Here is a 21,815-nt window from a genome sequence, read left to right on the forward strand (position 1 = left end):
ATAAGAAATACAGTGCTCTAATAGACAAAAAAAGAAAAAAAAAAACATAGTTTTCTAAGTGTAGAACTTACTGAGCTAAAAGACTTTGGGGATTCACTTGAAACCTCCAAATATTAAGTTGCATTATACTCATTAAGATGAACCTGAGCTAATAAACTGTGGCCATGAGCTTCATATAGGATTAAAACCAAAGTCTATGTCATCACTTGGGCAACTTCTCCAGCCACAGAGGCTATTAGAGTATGGTAAAATGAGAATCCTCAAGCAGGCTAGGACTGTGGTAACTTTCATGGTACAAATATCTTCTCTCTTCTAAAAATCTATCCTAACCAAAACTGCTACTTGTCATGGTTATTCTACTTGCCAAGTTGAATATTCAGACCATGCTGATACTCAACTCCCCAATCTGACATCCAAAGTCACAATGTCCTAGAGTTACAAAGCTTGGCTTTAGAAAGCTTTGGGATAGGATGCTTCACATTTAACAAGCAGATGGTTACCATTTTACATTTTTCTTTAAAGAACCCTTATCATTTATATCACTTTTTTTAAAGTCCACAGTTTCTTAGCATTTTAATTTAGGCTCGAGTAGAATGATCTGGGGAAAGCACCTGTGAGAGTGTCCCACAGTACTCTACTGTTTGACAGTTCAAAACAAAAAGCAGGAAAAAAGGGTTATTCCATATTTGCCATCTGAAAGGGGAGACAAAAAATAAATAACACTTTTTCCAAAAACTAAACCAAACAATAAGTTCAGTATATAAACTTAGGAAATATCAAGCTTTGTCATAACTTTCTAACTGTCCATGTCTTTTGTATCATTCTCTCTGTTATTCTTAACTCTCTTCGACAGATTTCACTCCACTGATACTGATCTGTGATGGTTAATTTCATGTGTTAACTGGGCCAGTGGGTGCCAAACAATATTCTGGATGTGTCTGTTGGTGTTTCTGGAAGAGATACCTTTCAATCAGTAGCCTGAGTTAAACAGATGGCCCTCCCCAGTGTGGGTGAAAGTGAAAGTGTTAGTCTCTGCAACCCCATGGAATGTAGCCCTCCAGGCTCCTCTGTTCATGGGATTCCCAGGCAAGAATACTGGAGTGGGTTGCCATGCCCTCCTTCAGGGGATCTTCCCAACCCAGGGATCAAACCCAGGTCTCCTGCGTTGCAGGCAAATTCTTTACCATTTGAGCTACCTGGGAAGCCCTCTGGTGTGGATGGGCCTCATAAAATCACTGAAGGTCAAAAGCCTGAGTAAGAGGGACCTGCTTTGGCCTGACTGAGTAGGAACATTGGCGTTTTCTTGAGTCTTGAGTCGTGAGCCTGCTGGGTTTTGTATTGGATCTTATACCATCAGCTCTTTGTGTGTGCGTGTGTGTGTGTGTGTGTGTGCGCGCGCTTGTATCTAATACAGGGTTTCTCAACACTTTTCCACTACTTCTTCAAAGGAACCAAACATACCCACTCAGGATGTGTTCTTTTTTCCATTTCTTTACGTTAGGTGTTTTCCTTCCTTTCCCATGCCCTGTTTTCTCTCCCCCACAGTCTAATTTTATAAAAATCCTACTTATCATTTAGGGTTCAGTTCAAATCCAATCTTTACTATGAAACCTCTCCACGTATTCCATTCCAGGAATGTCATTCTGCATCTATACTAGTGCATGATGCCTATACTGTGTTTTCATAATACAAATCAGAGGCACTAAAGTAGAACAGTCTTGGGGAGGGTGCCTAGTGGTTTTACACTGGAAGGGCATGATTCTGTGCAAATAAATGCATGGATCTGATTTCAGTTCTGGTTCTAAGAAGAAAGCTACTTCTCTTGTGAAGGATGTTTCTAAAATGCTATCTTCATGATCATAGCTTATAGAGTATGTAACCACCACAGAAGAAGACCAGTAATCTAGCAAGAGACAAATCTAGCAGAGAGACCACAATAACAGAGGACTCATAGTAGAGAAACTGATAATGCTCTGGGTCATCATACAGGTTTCAGACAGAAGCAAACACTTGAGGGCAGACTACCCTGCACTGGTCAAGAACAATATGGACAAAAGGAACAAGAACAGTAAAGTGACCCCTATTGTGACAAAACCATTTTGTTGGACCACCTTGGTTAAGGGAGATCAGCAGGCTGCTAAGGGGAGGCATGGGACACTACACTAATTCTACGCTGCATCTTTGATAAGTCACTGTGTATTTCCCATTAGAGTAAGGATTCAGCCATCAATAACAAATCTTTATCATTTTCATAAAAGTCTAAATTGAAACTGTCTATTGTTCTAGATAGATTCTTGCTTCTACCTAATCATTCAAATCAAGATTTTAGTGAGCTGGGTAGGAATAACCAGGTGAGTAGCATTCCTGACTTAGTGCGCCACGTGGTCCATTTTATTCTGTAGGTGTCTGCATAATCCATATTTTTTTCCCCAAACTAAGTAATAAAACTCTAGAGATTTGTAATTGTATGGCTTTTATTTTCTACACTATAAGCAATAAGTCAATTACTGAGTAAATTGTGTTAATTATAATCCTAATTGTTTTTCTTCCATTAGTTATCCCATGATTATCTAACTGGATGCCAACCACAGCCCCAGAAGCTGGACAGGACAGGTTACTAACTCTCACTTTAGAGAAAACTGAGGTTTGTAGAAGTTAGACTAGACAATGATAGATCCAGGAATCCTGACCCACTGCAGCATAATTTCTTCAAATTCTTCAAATTAACAATGGGAAGGAAGAAAATAAAGGAGTGAAGAAGGGAGGGAGGAAGAAAAGAAAAAAGAAAGGAGGAAAGAATAAAAGTGAGGAAGAAAGAATGAACACTACTATGTTAAGTAACATTTGGTTTTCCTTATTAAAACTCATAATCGTCTACAGATATATTATCCCCATAAGCACATACTAATGATCAAACCCAGCCAAGAATCAAAAGCACTTTAACCAATTCACATTTTAATAATACTGATGCATATTTCTTGCATAAATATAAAAAGTTTATATCAACACTGTAACCCAGATCCCAAATTACTCTTTTTTTCCACAGTCCTGAGAGTGTACAAAAGTTTAAGAATTATTACAACAGAAGAAAGAAGAGATTTTCTTTCTATACTGGCCTACTTTCTTTGCTTAAATGTTTTGTTTCAAATAAGACAAGTCAAAATGTGTCCTGTATGTTAGTTGAAAATCCTAGACTTTTAGGTTCAACAAATATGTATACATAGATGTTAATCACAGTCTCATGAGGACTATCCTGCATAAAATAAAACTTGGATTAATTGCTAGGATAAAAACAATTAAGAAAATCAAGTAGTGAAACAAAATACTAATTAAAACACAGTGTGGAATTGTGAACAAGATACCTTTCCAAATGTAATTAAAAGTAGAACTATATCATCTAATCCTTAAGACTAAAGAATCAAAGATCTATAAAATCTAGGAGCTGAAAAGGGAAACTTAGTCTTCCTCTAATTTAACCTACTGCTTTTTAAAAATAGTTTTATTGAGACATAACTCAGATACTATACAATTCACCCATTTGAACAGTACAATCCACTGTTTTTAGTATATACATAGGATTGTGCAACCATCACCATAATATAATTTTAAAACATTCTCTCCACCAAGAGAAATCCCACACCTATTAGGTTGAATTAGAGGAAGACTAGGCTTCCCTTTTTAGCTCCTAGATCTATGGTATTTAAGCATGAAGTCATGAATGTGTTTCTGGTGGGGTGTCATCTGGTAAAATACCTATAATCTAATAAAAACCTATTTGTATGACTCAGCCTTGAAGGATACCAGTAATCCCAACACCTGGACTGGAACTCTTCTTCCCTGGAATGATAAAGTATATCTCATTTTCAAAGACAATCCCTCCCAATAGAGTACAGTAGTTAAGAGGCATGCTCCTAAAGTTAGAATCCTGAATTCCTCACTTGCTTACTAAAACACACATTAGAAGAACCTGACTGTTGATGCAGGAGACATAAGAGATGCAGATTCGATCCCTGGGTCAGGAAGGTACCTTGGAGGAGGACATGGCAACCGATTCCCGTATTCTTGCCTGCAAAATCCCATGGACAGAGGTGCCTGCTGGGCTACGGTCCTTAGGATCGCAAAGAGTCAGACACAACTGAAGCGGCTTAGCAGACGCATGCATGCATGCAAATTTCAATAAAATGTGAACAATAATGATAATACCCACCTCATAAACGGCCATGAGGTCAAAATAAAATAATCCATGAACAAATACCAAGTGAAGTGCCTGGCACATGGATTGAGCCCAATAAATTTGGGTGTCATCACCATCATTATCATCTTACCTAGAAGGCCTGACAGTCCGTTCTTACTCTTTAATTCATAGTCAATGTTAAAAGAATATTTTACTTCTCTTCTTTCATGTAAGTCAAGGACATTTTTCACCCTAGAACTCCACCAAAAAGCACACCAGATCTAGAATTTTGTGAAATCTCAGCCAACTTAAACCCTTGGCCTTAAGTAATTAGAAGAAAAGTCTCTTCCAAATTGGAGACAGCTAAACTGTAGTACAAGCATAATCACTACCCTGTTCAAACATGTAATGTGAAAAATCCAAGACAACACATGGAATAAGAGAGGTCAAACCAGGCAAATCCTAGGAGCTACTTCCAGTGAGTGCACAGAAGGAGGAGCGAGTGGCAATGGGGAGAGAGCCTGGACGCTTGCTTGTTTGTCCAAAGCAGAGATCACTGAAAAACTAGGAATCTACAGATGACAAATTTCATTCATTCATCAAACCTGTTTTGAGAATCTTCTATATGAATGGCACTGGGGTTGTAAAGGGAGTAATTAAAAAAAATAAACAGAAGCACTCTTAAGGAGGGGATCATCTGCTTGGGAAGACAAAACAAGTTAACAGCAACACCATGAGACACATAGGTATAGGCATCATGAAACAGTGCAAGGGGGACTGTGGGGACTCACTTATGCCTAGAGAGCCAAGAGCAATCCACCCACTCTGCTGCCCTTCGATGGTGTGTATGAAAGCCCCACCCTCTCAACCATGGTAGGAAACCATACCGCATGCTCCCAGAGCACCGTTTACTGCCTTCACTATAAGATCTAGAAGATGTGTATTCACCTCCTCCCTGGTGAGAGGCAGGGTGACAGCATAGACTCTGGATCTGGATGGACTAAGTCAAATCCAGTTCTACCACACAGGAATTACAGGACCTTGGTCAGCTCACTTAGCCATGCTGTGCTTTAGTTTCCTCTTCTAAAAAAATATGGATTAAAAATAGCAGTTATGAACAAGGTTGCTTTGAGAATGGAAGGAATTAATCTAAATGTATAGCTACATCTAGCACATATCTAGTAGTACACACTGCATAATACCACACGGTGAGTTTGTATCATAGTTGTCACAGTGGCTTGCGTATAGCAGGCATTCGAAGTGTGGTGAATGGCAAAACTAATGAAAACAAAAGGAAGATGCTGCACTTGAGAAAAGAAGATGGAGCCAAATTTCATAGGCCTGAGCAGCTAAATTTGACAACATTTCTCATAAGAACCATGTCTTTTCATGCAGGTGAGGATTTGGTCATCCTATTTCATGTCAATTCTAGAAATTAGTCATCACTCTGGGGGAAAAAAACTCATAGTATTTAATAGCTTCTGATGCTATATTAAATGGGAAAAAAAGTTTACTCCCTTTAAACATTCTAGAGGTAAAGCAATACATCAAAAAGGGGCAGTTAAAATTTCAGGCTAGTAGAAAACCCGTTAACGGCGAAGGATGGGAGCTATGATTTTTAAAGTACAGCCACGGCAAGAGCCTCTCCCAAATGTTCTTTCAAGCTATTTTTGTTTATGGGAAGTCAGTCATTCGTAAAGAAAGGATGATGGGAAGCACAGGGAGATATACCTGCTTTCATTAAGGTATCCAGCTTAGCTAAAAATCTTACTAAAGTCTAAATGCACAAAGCAGAGGAATCAGGCTAAAGTGATCCTCTTTCAGGCCTGTCTGGTAATTCATTCTGTCCACAAGGCCAGGGATCCTTCCATATCTTTCATGCCACACATCATTCAAAAGGAAAGTCACCAGCAACCTGTGAGGTCAGCTATCTCCCAACTCACACTCAATGCTCTTAACAATGCTTACAACTTTAGGCTGAAACCCCACATGAGTCCAAACCCTCAGGAAAGAGGATAGATGGTTATGTTACCCACACAGTCGAGATAATGTTTACCTCTGTTTAACCATCGAAACTTTTATAAAAGCTATGAGACAGAACTTGTTCTTAAGAATACATCATAACTCATCTTAAATAGTATTCTAAGTTCAACTTAAACTCTTCTCAAGGTTCAGGTGTTATTAATAAGAGGCTTTCTCTTGAAGCATGTCTGGCAAGTTATGACTGGCAAGAAAGGAACCTTCCCTTCCAGGTCTGCATGATAAGTTCCTGATTCCCTTCAGCTAAGGATACAAAATGACTTAACATGTTAAGTCTCTGCACAGAGCAGAAATACATGCAGCATTATCTCAGCTTGGGTTTTTCCCTGGACCTGTGGTTTTCTATGGGGTCGCTGAGGGTCGGACACGACTGAGCGACTTCACTTTCACTTTTCACTTTCATGCATTGGAGAAGGAAATGGCAACCCATTCCAGTGTTCTTGCCTGGAGAATCCCAGGGTTGGGGGAGCCTGGTGGGCTGTCGTCTATGGGGTCACACAGAGTCAGACACGACTGAAGTGACTTAGCAGCAGCAGCAGTAGTTTTCTAATGAGTATAGATCCCCATGACATCAGGAAAAAAAACTGTCAGAGTTGAGAACAGAGCTGATTCTTGGTCTGCTAATGCTCTTTTACATGCAGGCATAATACCATCAGTATTTTCCATCGCCCTTTCTTGGACTACCTGCGCATTTCCATTTAGTAGAATGTTTACAAACACTCGGCACCAGCAAAGTCACATCCTCCTTGGGAAAGAGAGAGCACAGGAACTGCCAAGTGTCCCTGCAGGTTCCCCATGTCCTGGAAAGGCTTCCCTGCCGTCCCACCTAACTCTGATATACCACTATTCTACCTGTGGTTTAGGGACCTCATCACAAATCCATTCTCTTTCATCTATTCTGAACTTCATGCTTACCACTTCTAATCTTCTCTGGGCTGAGAATTAGAGGTTTACTAAAAATTTTACAAAACTCAGGTCAGTAGTTTCAATGAAAGTCTGAGGGTTCCTCCCATGCATTAAAATGTATCCATGCAATTTGTAATATCAATTTTGACTGCTGCTAAGTTCTCAGATAAGATTGCTAGAAGCTGAGTTCAGGATGAGCAAGATACACTGTGGTATTTTTGCTAGAGGGTACTTTAGGGAAGAATGGAATGCACAGAGTACTTTCCACATTCCACTCACCTGAATGCTCTTCCCTGGTATGGTTTATTTCTCACTTCATTTACATCTGCGTGCATGCAGAGCTTAAGTTGTGAGTCCCTCCCCAGACACCCTCTATAAAATAACTCTCCACTCCTGCCTTTTCCTAGACCCCATATCCTGCTTTTCTTTAAATCAAAACTTTAATCAGCTCTTAGCGTGCGTGGTATTTACTTGTCCATTGCCCATCTCTTTCCATCAGAAAGACAGTTCTATGGAGTTGTTGGCTGCTCTGTTTTGCACAGGTGTTCAATAAATATTCGTTGAATGAAAAAGTCAAATACAGTTATAAATATTTTGTCGATCCTGCCCACACTTACAAGTCACATATTTCAAGTATTTTTACAGACAGGAAAAGTGTTGGTTGGTTTCTCAATACTTGGAGAGCATAATATGGTGGTTAGGAGCAAGGACCTTTGAACCAGACTGCATGGGTTAGAGCCCAGCTCAGACATTGCCCATCTCTAGTCACTGGGCAAGTCACTGAACCATTCTGCACCTGAACTCTGCATATGTAAATAGCAATAATAACAACAGTACTGTCTTACAGAGTTATTGTCGACAGCTTAAACATAAAGAACTTAAACAGTTCATGGCTCCTAGTACACGCTGAACAAGAGTTAAATAAACAAAATCTTGGCTGAGAAACACCTTAATAAGAATTACTAACTTTCTCACTTTGATTTCTTACTCATAAGACAACCTCCTGATAGTAACCCAGCTTTCTGATTCATTTGTCTAAAAAGGAAGTGCAGATGTGGTTACCTGACCTGGTGAGAGTTACGTATTTCTCATCATAAATTAATCAATCTTTGAATCTTGTTTAACGTGCTAACAAAATCAGGGTTTTGAACCAACAAGACTAAGGCCCAAACCCGGATGGTGTCACAGACACACCCTGTGTTGTTGCTTAGCAACCTCCTAGCCACCTTCTCCAAACAATGCCACAACTTGTATTCAACTAACCACAACACAGCTAGGAGAGGGAAGTATCATTGCCTAAGAAACCTCTTCTCTAATCAGTAGAAAATGGTGAGAGATTACAGTTCAAAGAATGTCCATGCAAAGTGGGTGTTTTGCCCAGCAAGTGCCCTGACTCCCATAGACTGCATATACCACTTCAAAAGAGGGTAGCAACTGCTGGTGGTAACAAACAACCTGCTTGTCCAGGTTTCCTTTGAACCAGGAGATGGACTTTTTCCCCTCACAAAGGACTTTCAGCCTTCACTTGATGGGTAGAGCCAAGTGCCAAAGTCACAAGATCGCACAGTCATGCGGCGGCTTCCCCACGGCCACTCCTACAAGTTACCTTGCCCTGATGATCGTGTTTCATTTCCCAGCCCCTTGGCAGCTCCAGTTGTTTGTTTGCAAACATGTTGAGGAATCCCACGAGGTCCCGGTTATGCTGGTAGCGTTCAAAGTGGTGGGTGTCCCGCCGGACTTTGGTGATCATGTGCTTCAAACATGTGTTGTTTGTAAACATGCGGTAGGCACTCTGGAGAGAAGGATGGGAAAGCCACGTTAATCCGCTTTGTGACATGCAAAAGCAACACATAAACTCCCATGGACATATTTAATCTTCAGATGGTATACCAGATTCAGTGGAACTCTAGACCCACACAGGAGACAAAGCAAAATAATTTTGATTAAAGTAAAATAGACTACAGAAAGTCAGGGAGTCTTCACTAATGAATCTAGTTTTCTAAGGAACAATAACGCTGTGGAGTTTCATTCTACAGGAGATATAAGACCTTAAAGTTGGTTTTAGGCAAACCCCACACAGTCAAAATTACACCATTCAGGAAACAAATATACCACCTCACAGAGAGCCCCATTATAACCAGCATTTCCTCCAGCACAAAATCTCTGGTTCTTTGGGTGCATGCCAATGAAACAGTTGGCATACAGTTAGGAGCCAAGTTGTATAGAAAAATGGCCATAAATCTGAATATTAGAAGTACATGCAATAGGCTGAGTAGTTCCCACTGAGAATCATATTCAACTGAGACCACAGTAGATTAGAGTTTTTCATCTTGTGCTTAAAAGCATAATCTCAGTAAATAGAATAAGCAAGCAGAATTACCTAGACTGTTTATCTTAGTATTTTTTTAATCTTTTTTTCTTCTCTATTTTTCCTGTACACACACACACGCACATATTCATACACACACTCTGGTAGGCTAAATTTACATGATTGAAATATACATTTAATAAAACCCCATTATACCAGCACACATAAAAAAGTGATTGTTCTGTAAAATGTCATCAGTGTCATCTTCTGATTCTTAAAGAAGAGTCCAGAAAAAAAAAAAAAGACCATAAGCCATGGGCTGTCCTTATGAGTCAGTCAGCAGATATTCAACACAGTACCATGTGCCAAGCAGTAGAAAAGGAGTAACTGTATAGGCCATTTCCTTGAAGGAATGTGATATTCATGAAACTGACCCACCATGAAGGATCTCTCCCGGAACGCTATTCTCCTCAGGTAGATTCAAAGGGCTTTGGATTCCCCCTACCTTTAGTATCCCAGGGATATCAGACTGAGTGTGGAGGCCTACAGGCTCTACTTTATGAGTTCTGTTATTTATTTTCTTTTAGACAGACCAAGGTAAACCTGAAAGAAATCAGAATCTCTGGAAATAACTTCACCTTAATAAACATTTACTGCGCTGGTTATTGAGAATAAAAGATGAATAAGCAAGGATAGTCAACAAGGTTCCTGTCTTTCCAGAGACCCTCAGAATGTGTCACGTCTAGGTCAGACAATTCATTGCTGACGGGAGTGCCTTCAAGAGCTTTCTTTCCTTTGGCATGGTGAGCATAGCAACTGGCCATGTCTGAAATGGTGGCTGCTCTCAGTTTGGGTTCCTGGGTTTCTGAAGGACTCCAGGGATCAGAGAACCCTGACAACTCAATTTGGAATGAGAAACAGCCCTCTGTTAGCTTAAGCCACTGAGACGTGTTGGTCACCATGACTGATGTATAACTCACACTACACAAAGTAACTTTTCTACAGTTATTCTGACTGATTTGCTATCATTAACCTTTTGCTTTGTATGGAAATTATTTTTCCCCTATAAAAATGGAAGGCAGGAAGGTCAGACACATTAAACTCTACTCAAATACTAGTGTACTAGTTCCTCAGTACACCTGAGTAGCAAGTATTTGAGATCACATTTCAACCTGATAGTCTAAATGAGAGGAGGTCTGACGGCTGAGAGAAATCATGAGGTTCAGAGTACAGAGCGCTGCCAGAGCAGGCAGGCCCATGCAGGGGCTCTGGGCAATTAGAGCATGAGAGAATAAGAAAATGATACCAAGAAAGCAGAGAAGGAGACTAATAAAAGAAGTCGGAGGCTGTCAGAGACTAACATTAGCTAACTAATAGTTTAGCCCGTGGCTGACCCTGCCTTGGAGTCTTATGCACAATCAACAAGGCATCTGTTTTCCGTATTTGGCTGCATGTTGCTGATTTATTTTCACACAAGCCATTGCAAGCATAGAGGCCGGAGATAACACTAGCCTCTGTGATGGTGGCAGTAATGAACTTTCAAGTCGTGCTCCCTAATAAGTCTCTTTGGGAACAAATTATTGTGGGATAATTCTGTCAGATAAATCATTTCTAAACTGGTGTATCTCTTGTCACCCTCCCTTAACCCTCCCCCCAGCCATTCAAGTAAGTAAATAGGCCACATCCTGATTCTTTATCTGGGGCACCAGAAAGGCTCCTCACTCTGCTAAAGAAAAGCAGCAGAATTGCATTAGGGCAAGAAGTAGTAGTAATTAGGTGAAGGAGCCCATCCCAGCCTCGGGCAGGAAGCAATCCCCTGGGGTTGGACAGCTCTTTCAGCACAGGAGTCTTAAGGCTGGTCTTATAATTAATTACATCCTTTCATCTTCCCCCTCTCCACTCAGTGAGACATGTAATATAGTGCCAAGTTCAACTGATCTTTGCAAAAAGCATCTACCAAAGTAAATTTAAGTATAAGAAAGATTCCTCTCATCAGCATCTAGCAAACAACCTTGAGAATCACGGCTTTTTCAAGTCTGAATAATATGCACATGATTATTAAGGTTTATATAAAATACATAAGGCAAACAGGAACATCCCTCTAGACTCTGGCTGCATGTTTATAAAGAAATTACATATATACTTACTCACATATATATGTTTACTTATGTATGTTTATATATGTGTATGTGTAACATATTTACACATGTCTGTATTTATATACAGGCTTCCCTGGTGGCTCAGTCGGTAAAGAATCTGCCTGCAATCTGGGAGACCTGGGTTCAGTCCCTGGGTTGGGAAGATCCCCTGGAGGAGGGCATGGCAACCCACTCCAGTATTCTTGCATAGAGAATCCAAATAGACAAAGGAGCGTATCAGGCTGCAGTCAATGGGGTCACAAAGAGTTGAACATGACTGAGCGACCAAGCACACATACATATGCTTATATACATATCCATCTATTCTATTTTTGAATATATATTTTATGTTTATTCAATATATATAGTATTGTTTTAAAATGTGCATTATATATATGTATATACATATATATGACCAGAAGTATACTTATTCAGAAAAGATATTTATACTCCAGTTCATACAGAACTATGCTGAGGTTTCTAATCACAGCTCACGGATAGAGACAAAGAAAGTCATTTAATCTCTGCCTCAATTTGCTCAGCTCAATGATGGGATAATAGTAACTGCCCTGATTTCTTCATAGGCCTGTGTGATTCAAATCCAGTGGAACAAAGGGTGTAAAAGTACATTGAAGAGGTAAAAATCACTGTAAAACCATGGAGTTGAACTAAGTACAAGAATATATAAGGGATTATGCCTACCACCACTGTGTTCTAACAGATCAATGATAGTAGTAAAACTGTTTTCTACTTTCAGTCTTTGAAGATCCTGGGCAAGCATTCCACCTTCTATTAAGGGAAGAAGGGTCTCATAACCCCTTATTAATTATGTGCTAAGTTAAGTGAAGTCGCTCAGTCGTGTCCGACTCTCTGCGACCCCATGGACTGCAGCCTACCAGGCTCCTCCGTCCACGGGATTTTCCAGGCAAGAGTACTGGAGTGGGGTGCCATTTCCTTCTCCAGGGGACCTTTCCAACCCTGGGATCAAACCCAGGTCTCCCGCATTTGCAGGCAGACACTTTGCCATTGAAGCCACCAGGGAAGCCCTGTTCTAAACACTGAGGATACAGACACAAGCACAACCCAATCACTGAAAAGAATGGAGAGGGAAAATTACAGGGGAAGGTGGAAGACAGGTGTTCAGTGGAGGCAGAAAGTAGTTTGGAAAACAGAGGTCACAGTAGCAGTGAAAATGCTGAAATACACTGATAAAACTAGCAGAGCTAAGAATTAGAGGGGTCCAAAGGGCTTCCCTTGTAGCTCAGTAGGTAAGGAATCTGCCTGCAGTGCAGGAGACCTGGGTTCGATCCCTGGGTTGGGAAGATCCCCTGGAGAAGGAAATGGCAAGCCGCTCCATTATCCTTGCCTGAAAAGTCTCATGGACAGAGGAGCCTGGTGGGCTGCAGTCCATGGGGTCGCAAAGAGTCGGGCATGACTGAGTGACTAACACTAACTAACTAAAGAGCTCAGAAACACTAAACAGGTAGGATTAGGTAGAAAGAGCCTTGTCTTCATGGAAGCTGACAGGACAAACCTGTGTGTGAAAAGAAAAGAAACATCTTTATTCTCCCTTCTGGGGTCTAGTGGGTCTAACTGGAAAGGGATCCTTTTTTGCGTTTGAGTTGCTGTTTTGCTTTGGTCTTACAGAACAAGATGCAGTAAAGGGATCTGATCTGCTACCTGAAACAAAAGTGGACTTATTTCATAGCAGTGTCATGATAAAACTTCTTGCACAGAGTGATCTCACCTTGGAAGATGTTGCATGTGGGTTCACACCGGTTAAGGTGATTTGGCAACTGTTAATAGTAAGCAGAACCCCTTTAAATGATACCTAAAGGATGCAAAGTTTTCTTGCCTGGCAATGTGATTTAAAATGTCCATTTTGGTTATCCCTTCTCTAATCCAAAACTCCATTTCCCAATCCTCTTGGTCATTTCTTATCTTATCGTTCTAGTAAAGAAATAAATACTGCACGGTTAGATGAATGATCAACTGAGAATTAACTGAATTTCTTTGTGGAATTTCATTAAAATTACACTTCTTAGAGCTTAATGTGTTTTGTATGGTTAAGTGTTTGAAGAGTTAGAAGTGAAAAATATCGAGAAGAACCGAGAGGAAATTATTGCCATTTGGCAACAGAATAAGAAAATTATATGTCTTATCAATCAACCAACTTATCAATTAGTTAATCACAATCAATGCAAGTAATAATCAAACCTCCTTTTTTGGGAGCAGGTTTTTTAAGTGTTACAGTGATCATATGTCCAGGATTACCTGGCCCAGTCTTAATTTACTCTGTTATTTCCAATAACACAGGTTAGTACATTGTTGCTAAATAAAATCTTTCATTTTCCAGAAATTCTTCATCAAGAATAGGTTTTCTGAATTCATGCTTGGAAAACATTATCACTGCTGCCATAGTAAATGTATACAAAGGCTCACAAGGAAGTAGATGTGAGCATCTGTATACATTATTCACTAAACAAAATTTATTATAAACAAAATCAAGTAACATTGTTTTCATAAGATATATGCTAGTATATGGAAATAGTCTTGTTTTATGCAGTTTATCTTCACAATATTTATAATTATAGGGACTTTATATTTTTCTCATCTGGCTAAGAAGTAAAATGGAGGGAAAATTAAACTTATTGACAAAACTAACTGTAATTATCAACTCATCTATTTTGCAATAGCACAAGTCTCTGACTTATAAGAAATATATGAGTATTTTAGAACAATACTTTTTTTCATTAAGTAGAAAGGAGTTTATATGATAGAATTAAAGTATTTCTGGGAGAAGGCAATGGCACCCCACTCCAGTACTGTTGCCCAGAAAATCCCATGGATGGAGGAGCCTGGTGGGCTGCAGTCCATGGGGTCGCTAAGAGTCAGACACGACTGAGTGACTTCACTTTCACTTTCCACTTTCATGCATTGGAGAAGGAAATGGCAACCCACTCCAGTGTTCTTGCCTGGAGAATCCCATGGACAGAGAAGCCTGGTAGGCTGCAGTCCATGGGGTCGCACAGAGTCAGACACGACTGAAGTGACTTGGCAACAATAGAACATATTAAAAGCTAAATTAGTAATTATTTAGAGCTTTCCTGGTGGCTCAGATGGTAAAGAATCTGCCTGCAATGCAGGAGACATGGGTTCAATCTCTGGGTTGGCAAGATTCCCTGGAGAAGGGAATGGCTACCCCCTCCAGTATAAAATAATCATTTGGCATGTATGTTGGAAAAATTATTTAGTTGCATATAATGAAATGTATGTATGTTTGATAATTATTAGACAAACATAGTCATCCCAAATATCAAAGACATGACACTAAGAATTAAATCTTGAGTTACCAGGGGAAATGGTTTAAGACAATTTTGGAAGCAATCTGATCATAACCAGCAGAGGGCAGTAGAATATATCTTAAAGCAACTACAATGCAAAAACAGTAAAAACAAACACACACAGACACAGACACACACAAACAAAAAACAGTATTTTGTTCCTCAAGTTTTCCTTTAGAGTTATGGCAACTATGTATCTACTTAATTTTTGTTGTTTTCAATAAAGATGATTAGGTATTAAACCAAAGAAGTATTAGAGCTAATAAATGAATTCAGCAAAGTCATAAGATACAAGATTAAAATACAGAAATCTGTTGCTTTTCTATTATTCACTAATCATGAGTTAACAGAGAAAGCAAAAAAAATTCTGTTTAAAATTGCCTTAAAAAGAATAAAATACCTAGAATACACTTAACCAAGGATGTGAAAGATTTATGTCCTTAAAACTATAAAACATTGATAAAGGAAACTGAAAATGTTTAGAAAAGGAAAGATCCTCTGTATCCTTGGGTTGGAAGAATTAATATTGTTAAAATGTCCATACTACTCAAGGCAATCTACAGATTTAATGCAATCCCTATGAAATACCCATGGCATTTTACATAGAACTAGAATAAAAAAAAAACAACTAAAATTTGTACCGAAGCACAAAAGACCATGAATTGCCAAATCAATCTTGAGAAAAAAGAACAAAGCTAGAGTGACCATGATCCCTGACTTCAGAATATACACAAAGCTACAGTAATCAAAACAGTGTGGTTCAGTTCAGTTCAGTTCAGTCGCTCAGTCATGTCTGACTCTTTGCGACCCCATGAATCGCAGCACGCCAGGCCTCCCTGTCCATCACCAACTCCCGGAGTTCACTCAGACTCACGTCCATCGAGTCAGCGATGCCATCCAGCCATCTCATCCTCTGTTGTCCCCTTCTCCTCCTGCCCCCAATCCCTCCCAGCATCAGAGTCTTTTCCAAAAACAGTGTGGTACTGGGCACAAAAACAGATACATAGATAAATGGAACAGAACAGAAAGCCAAAAATAAACCCACATACTTCAAGTCACTTAATCTATGACAAAGGAGGCAAGAGTATACAGTGGAGGAAAAACAGTATCTTCAATAAGTGGTGCTGAGAAACCTGGACACCTACATGTTAATGAATGAAATTAGAACAGTTCCTAATACCATGTACAAAACTAAACTCAAAATGGATTAAAAACTTAAATGTAAGACATCAAATCATAAAATTCCTAGAAGAGAACAAACGCAGAACACTCTGACCTAAATCATAGAAACATATATTTTTTGGATGTCTCCTAAAGCAAAAGAAACAAAAGCAAAAATAAACAATTGGGACTTAACTGAGCTTAAAAGCTTTGGCATAGCAAAGGAAACCTACTAAGTGGGAGAAAATTCCCACTGTTAGTGGGAATGAAAATTGGCACAGCCACTGTGGAAAAGAGTATGAAGGTTTTACAAAAAACTAAAACTAGAACTACCATATGATCCAGCAATTCCACTCCTGGGTATACATCTGGGAAAAAACACTAATTTGAAAAGATATATGTACCCAAATGTTTACAACAGTATTATTTACAATAACCAAGATATGGAAGCAGCCAGTTTCCATCAACAGATGAACAGCTAAAGAAGACACAATTACCCAGCCATAATAAATAATGAAATTCTGCCATTTGCAACAATGTGGATGGACCTAAAGAGTATTATATTTAGTGAATTAAGACAAAGACAAACACAGTATGTTATCACATAATATGTGAAATCAAGAAAATATAAAAAATGAATATATATAACAAAACAGAAATCACACAACAAAAAAGATGGTAGCTTGAAATTGGCCACAGTGGGAATATTAACACTACAGAAATCAGTAAGTGCAAATCAAGTCTTCATACTGTTTTATGGGCTGTCTAGACTAGAAATAAGTAAACTAGAGACTTATGGACTGGCTGGCTGTGTTTGCAAACAAAGTTTTATTGGAATATAATCGCATCCGTTCATTTACATGCTGTCCTTGGCCCAAAAGCTGAAGATATTTATGCTCTGGCCCTTTCCAGAAAAAGTTTGCCTGCTGCCAGTTTCTAAACATAAGTTCTAGATTTAAGAAATTGATGAAGAAAATAAAACGCTAATAATATAGAATAAAGTTCAAATTGTGCTGTTACACTGCAAATAGTACACATACACACAAACAAAATGAACAAAAATAAATCCAATATTCAAAAACTATTATCTGGCTCAACAAAGAAGGTGCTGACCTCATTGACAAAAGTATGTGAAAAGTATCAGCTCTTTCTCCGAGATACATTCTCACCATCTCTACTGCTACTGCACCAGTCCAGGTCCTGTCCATGTCTCACCACAGGGCCTTTTCACTTATTCCTGGGTGACAAGTTTGCCTTTTAAAACCTATTTTCAACATAGCAGGTAAACTTAAAAAAAAAAAAAATCAAAACTACATCCCCATATGAACTCCTTTAGGAATAAAACCCACTTAGAATGAAGCCCAAACTCCTTGCCAGATTACACAAGCCCTGCATTTTGAAGCCCTGCTCACCCTTCTGATCATATCATATACTACATCAAACTCATTCCTGTCCTCAAGCCTTTGCTCTTGCTTGGCAAGGAAAGTTCTTCTCTAAGACCTTTACCTTCCTAGCTTCTTGAAATTGTATAACATCTTGGAGAAGTCTTTCCATCCACCGGATCTAAACCAGCATCTCCAACAGCTTGGCCCCTTACTCACCCTAGCCCAGTCATCTATACAGTTTCAGTTGCCTCATGATACATTTCACTGCCTGAATTATCTTTTTGTTCACTAGTTCATCTTTATTCTACTCTTGTCTTGTTTACCACTCTATCCTGAGACTCTGGAATGTACTAGGCAAATTATGGGCATTTAATAAATATTGGTTGAATGAAGGCATAAACAAATGAACAAGCAAAGGAAAACTTGTGTTACCTGATTCCAAGTTCAAAGCTCTTCCCACCACAGCATGACTTATTGTTTTACAGTGACAACTCTAAATGTTATTCATTCTTCTTTATATGAAAGCCTTCCATCTCCTAGAATTGTTCCATACATGAGTTTAGATTCCTGTAACCTGGCTTCTGAAAAAAATACATATCATCCTGCTGGCAAAGGTCCATATAGTCAAGGCTATGGTCTTCCCAGTGGTCAGTTCAAAGAGCTGGACCATAAAGAAGGCAGAGTGCCAAAGAATTGATGCCTTTGAACTCTGGTGCTGGAGAAGACTCCTGAAATTCCCTTGGACAGCGAGGTGATCAAACCAGACAATTTTAAAGGAAATCAACCCTAAATACTCATTGGAAGGACTGATGCTGAAGATGAAGCTCCGGTATTTTGGTCACCTGATGCAAACAACTGACTCATTGGAAAAGTCCCTGACGCTGGGAAAAACTGAGGGCCGAAGGAGAAGAGGGTGTCAGAGGATGAGATGGCTAGATGGCATCACCAATGCAATGGACATGAACTTGGGCAAACTCCAGGAGATGGTTAGAGACAAGGAGGCCTCGCATGCTGCAGTCCATGGGGTTGCAAAAAGTCAGACATGACTATGCGACTTAACAACAACCTGGCTTCTGCCCACCTTTCAAATCTGACTTTTGCTAGTGTTCTATGCTCTCCACATACCAGCAATACCAAACTGCCGCACTAGTAATTCAGTTTCAGTAGTTCTACAAATTACTAAGACAGCCCTGCAACTTTATGAATCTCTTATTTTGTAAATGATGCTCTTTCTACCTAGAGAGCTCTGGCCTGTCTTATTTCTAGGGCAAATTCCTACACAATCTTTAAAACTATCAGTCTTTAAAACCTTCTACTATTGCCTTTCTACAGCCTCCAAATCCAAGAATGTCACTCTGATCTCAGAATAGAATCTAAATCCCCTGCCATGCCCCACAGGCAGATCTATGATCTGGATCTTGCTGACTTTCCAACGTCCAGTGTGATACCACACCACTCATTCTTTCTATCACCACACAGCAGCCCCTCTGCCCTCTTCTGAGCCCTAGGGTCCATGCATGTGCTATTTCAAGTGCTCCAAACACCACTACTCTCCTCCCGCAAAAAACAAAACAAAAAAAAAAACAAAAAAAAAAAAAACATGATCTCCCATACACATTTTATATATTTTAAAATATTCCTCTATTTATTGATTTATTTTTTCAGATTACAGCAATGTAACATTTTATTTCTTTGTTCTTTTGGAGAGCCCGTAATCATGATCTCAAAGCCCAATCTAACCAATGCCTGTGGTCAGTGCTCAGATAGTTGGTTATATTTGTGCAGGAAAAATAAAGTGATCATTAAGAGTACAGAGAGTCAGCATCTCTGGGATTTTAACCCTAACAATCCCTTGAGCAATTTATTTCACCCCTCTGTACCTTGGTTTCTTCATCAGGAAAACACAAAAGTTTTATCGAACTCATAGGTTTCTAGGTTTGGCTAAATGGTTCAAGACATGGGTAGTACTTAATGCTGAGCTGGAACACATGGCACTTGGGAAACATCAGCTATTTCCATTCTTACTGTCAATACACAAATGAGGATAACTTCCTCTGGCCTATTGCTTGTTTGTTCACATCCTCTTAGACTGGCTACTCACAGGGTTGGAATGCAGCACGGTGAAGAACTCTGGGCTGATGAGGAACTTCACGGGGGGAGACTGTAACAGCAACGTGAGCCTGGATCTGGAGGTAGAGTGGGGCAGGACGCTCTCCCGTCGGAAATCTAGATGGGGCAGACCACAAAGGCATTCAGGGAAAGCTTTGCACCTGGAAACATACTTATTCACTTGCATCTATATTTTTAAAGAACACCTATATCATTTACTATTATTTTAATCCTCAAGATATTTTTTTTGTATCTGTAAATTCATGTGTAAAACCCAGCTGCTCTTCATCACACTAAAATGGAGCTCAGTAATGTTCATAGTCATTGTTAACATTTAAATGCATCCTGAGATGCAGGTTGCATCTCAGGTGATCAGATTCTTTTCTTTATTCACTACTGCACAGACCTAGAGATTTAAAGTAGTTTATATTCTATTTGGTTTTGTGATTCTTAGTACTAAATAAAAAGTCAAAAATTAGAAGAGGTGTCTGGTGAATTTGACTTTTTGAATTGGATTACTAGATCTTAATGAAGATCAGAAATCCTTTTAAAGAAAGCCTCATTTCTTGGAAACCCTTAGTTATTTGTTTTCTACTTTTGTAAGATTACAAAACACACCAACCCGCAGGCTCTTACCCGCACTGGCTTGGTGAAAGTCGGCTTCCTCCCCGGCCCCATCAATAGCATTGCTATTTTCCTCAGGCCTCTCGTTGGTCATGGTTCTGCGGATACTCTGGTATCTAAAATCAGGAGCCTAGAGTTAGATCACAGCAGCCTCAAAAACATGGGGCTCACCGCTGCCCCAGAACTCAGACGTTTTCACCACCTCCCCAGCCTGGGCCATTTCCTCCCCCAAATTCACCCCTCTACCTTCTGGGCCATCTGTTGAGTAAACCATTGAATTTAATGTCTTCTGTTCAAAGTTTGTAGAACATTTTCCTAACAAATTAATAAAACTTTTTTATTTTAAATTGTGGCCTTTAATCAAAGAAAACTAAATCCCCATATTGTTAAGAACAACTTTTGTTCCATAGCAATTCATTTTTGAAAAAGAAGGATAGATTTTAAAAGCTTAGGCAAATTATAAAGATGCATCACAAATGAAGATTCTAGATATTTAAAAAGCTATTTGGCTTCAAATGACAAATATATATGCTCCGTCGTACTAAAAATCAATGCCTTGGGTTGATCATTACTTATTTCCTCTCTATAGTTTCCAAGCAAGCTGTGGATGTGTGCACTTAATACTTTTCAACCAAGAGACAGACAGTCAATGAAGTCTATGAATCAAGAGAGGCCACAGCTCCGCCTTAATGACAGGACACCCAAAGATGAAAGAGGTAACCGCGTTTTCCATTTCGCACATGTGAAAATTAGCCCAACCACAAAACTGCCCATCCTCACCGCCGGTTCAGCTGCTCCATCTGCTGTATGGAGTTGGACCTCTGCAGCACCTGCGGGGCAGGGGGAGCTGTGGGCCGCTGCCACGTCGTGGTTCTGTTTACGTGATCCACATAGAAGATCCTGCCGTGGCTGTCAATGCGCGCCTCCCAGTCTAAACAGCAGTAATACATGGAGAGGGATTAGGAGGAGCAACTGAAGCCATTGATGTGGCTCATTAATCAGCACGTGTTTATCTCTCTGACATGCTATAATTTGGGGCTAATAACATATACCTGGCTGCATAATCCAGCAACCCCCCCACTCCTAGTCCACACCAGAATGTGCTTCACCAGTCAGTAAACAGCTCCTGAGTGCATAATCAACCCCTTAAAAAATTCCTGATCATGGGGGGTCCCCCTCAAACTGCCTCCAATGCTCATCCTTTACATGTAAGTACCAGCATTTAAAAAATACTAGTTGGTATCATAATGTTTTAGATATTCACATCAAAATTGGTATTGATGTTTATTGTCACCCAAAAAAAATGATTTTTCTGTTTTTTCCCTAACTTGGAAGAAAGATTCATAGCTGGAAATCTCCACATGCACATTTATACACAATTTTAATAGATGTAGTCTTCAGAAGAAATTGCTATCCTGGTCATCAAACAGTATCATTATCTATGAATTTCCATTTGCACTTTCCCAAAGAGGAATAAATTTCCAGAGCAAGGTTAATGACTTGTTTCCAACCTCAAATAAATACCATGTTTTAAAAGATTGTTTAATTTTATGTCTAAGCAATCTCATTAAATGTATTAGTCTTTGTTAATAAACATATAAGAGCACATTCAGTAAACACAGCAAC

The 21,815-nt window shown here is 39.5% G+C and overlaps 1 protein-coding gene across 4 annotated transcripts in view; it reads right to left on the reverse strand.

Moving 5' to 3' along the window:
* Nucleotides 1-21,815, reverse strand: part of HECW2 (HECT, C2 and WW domain containing E3 ubiquitin protein ligase 2) — a 434,970-nt gene that overhangs the window by 95,308 nt on the left and 317,847 nt on the right. For all 4 annotated transcript variants that reach the window (XM_006078135.4, XM_044936746.2, XM_025277874.3 and 1 more), the window contains 4 exons: nucleotides 20,970-21,120; nucleotides 20,202-20,305; nucleotides 19,558-19,682; nucleotides 8,727-8,912 (listed from right to left, as the gene is read on the reverse strand). In XM_006078135.4, coding sequence (XP_006078197.3) covers nucleotides 8,727-8,912; nucleotides 19,558-19,682; nucleotides 20,202-20,305; nucleotides 20,970-21,120 — 566 coding nt within the window. The remainder of the gene's footprint in view (nucleotides 1-8,726; nucleotides 8,913-19,557; nucleotides 19,683-20,201; nucleotides 20,306-20,969; nucleotides 21,121-21,815) is intronic.

This window comes from Bubalus bubalis, chromosome 2 (genome assembly GCF_019923935.1).
Source record: "Bubalus bubalis isolate 160015118507 breed Murrah chromosome 2, NDDB_SH_1, whole genome shotgun sequence".
Lineage (NCBI taxonomy): Eukaryota > Metazoa > Chordata > Mammalia > Artiodactyla > Bovidae > Bubalus > Bubalus bubalis.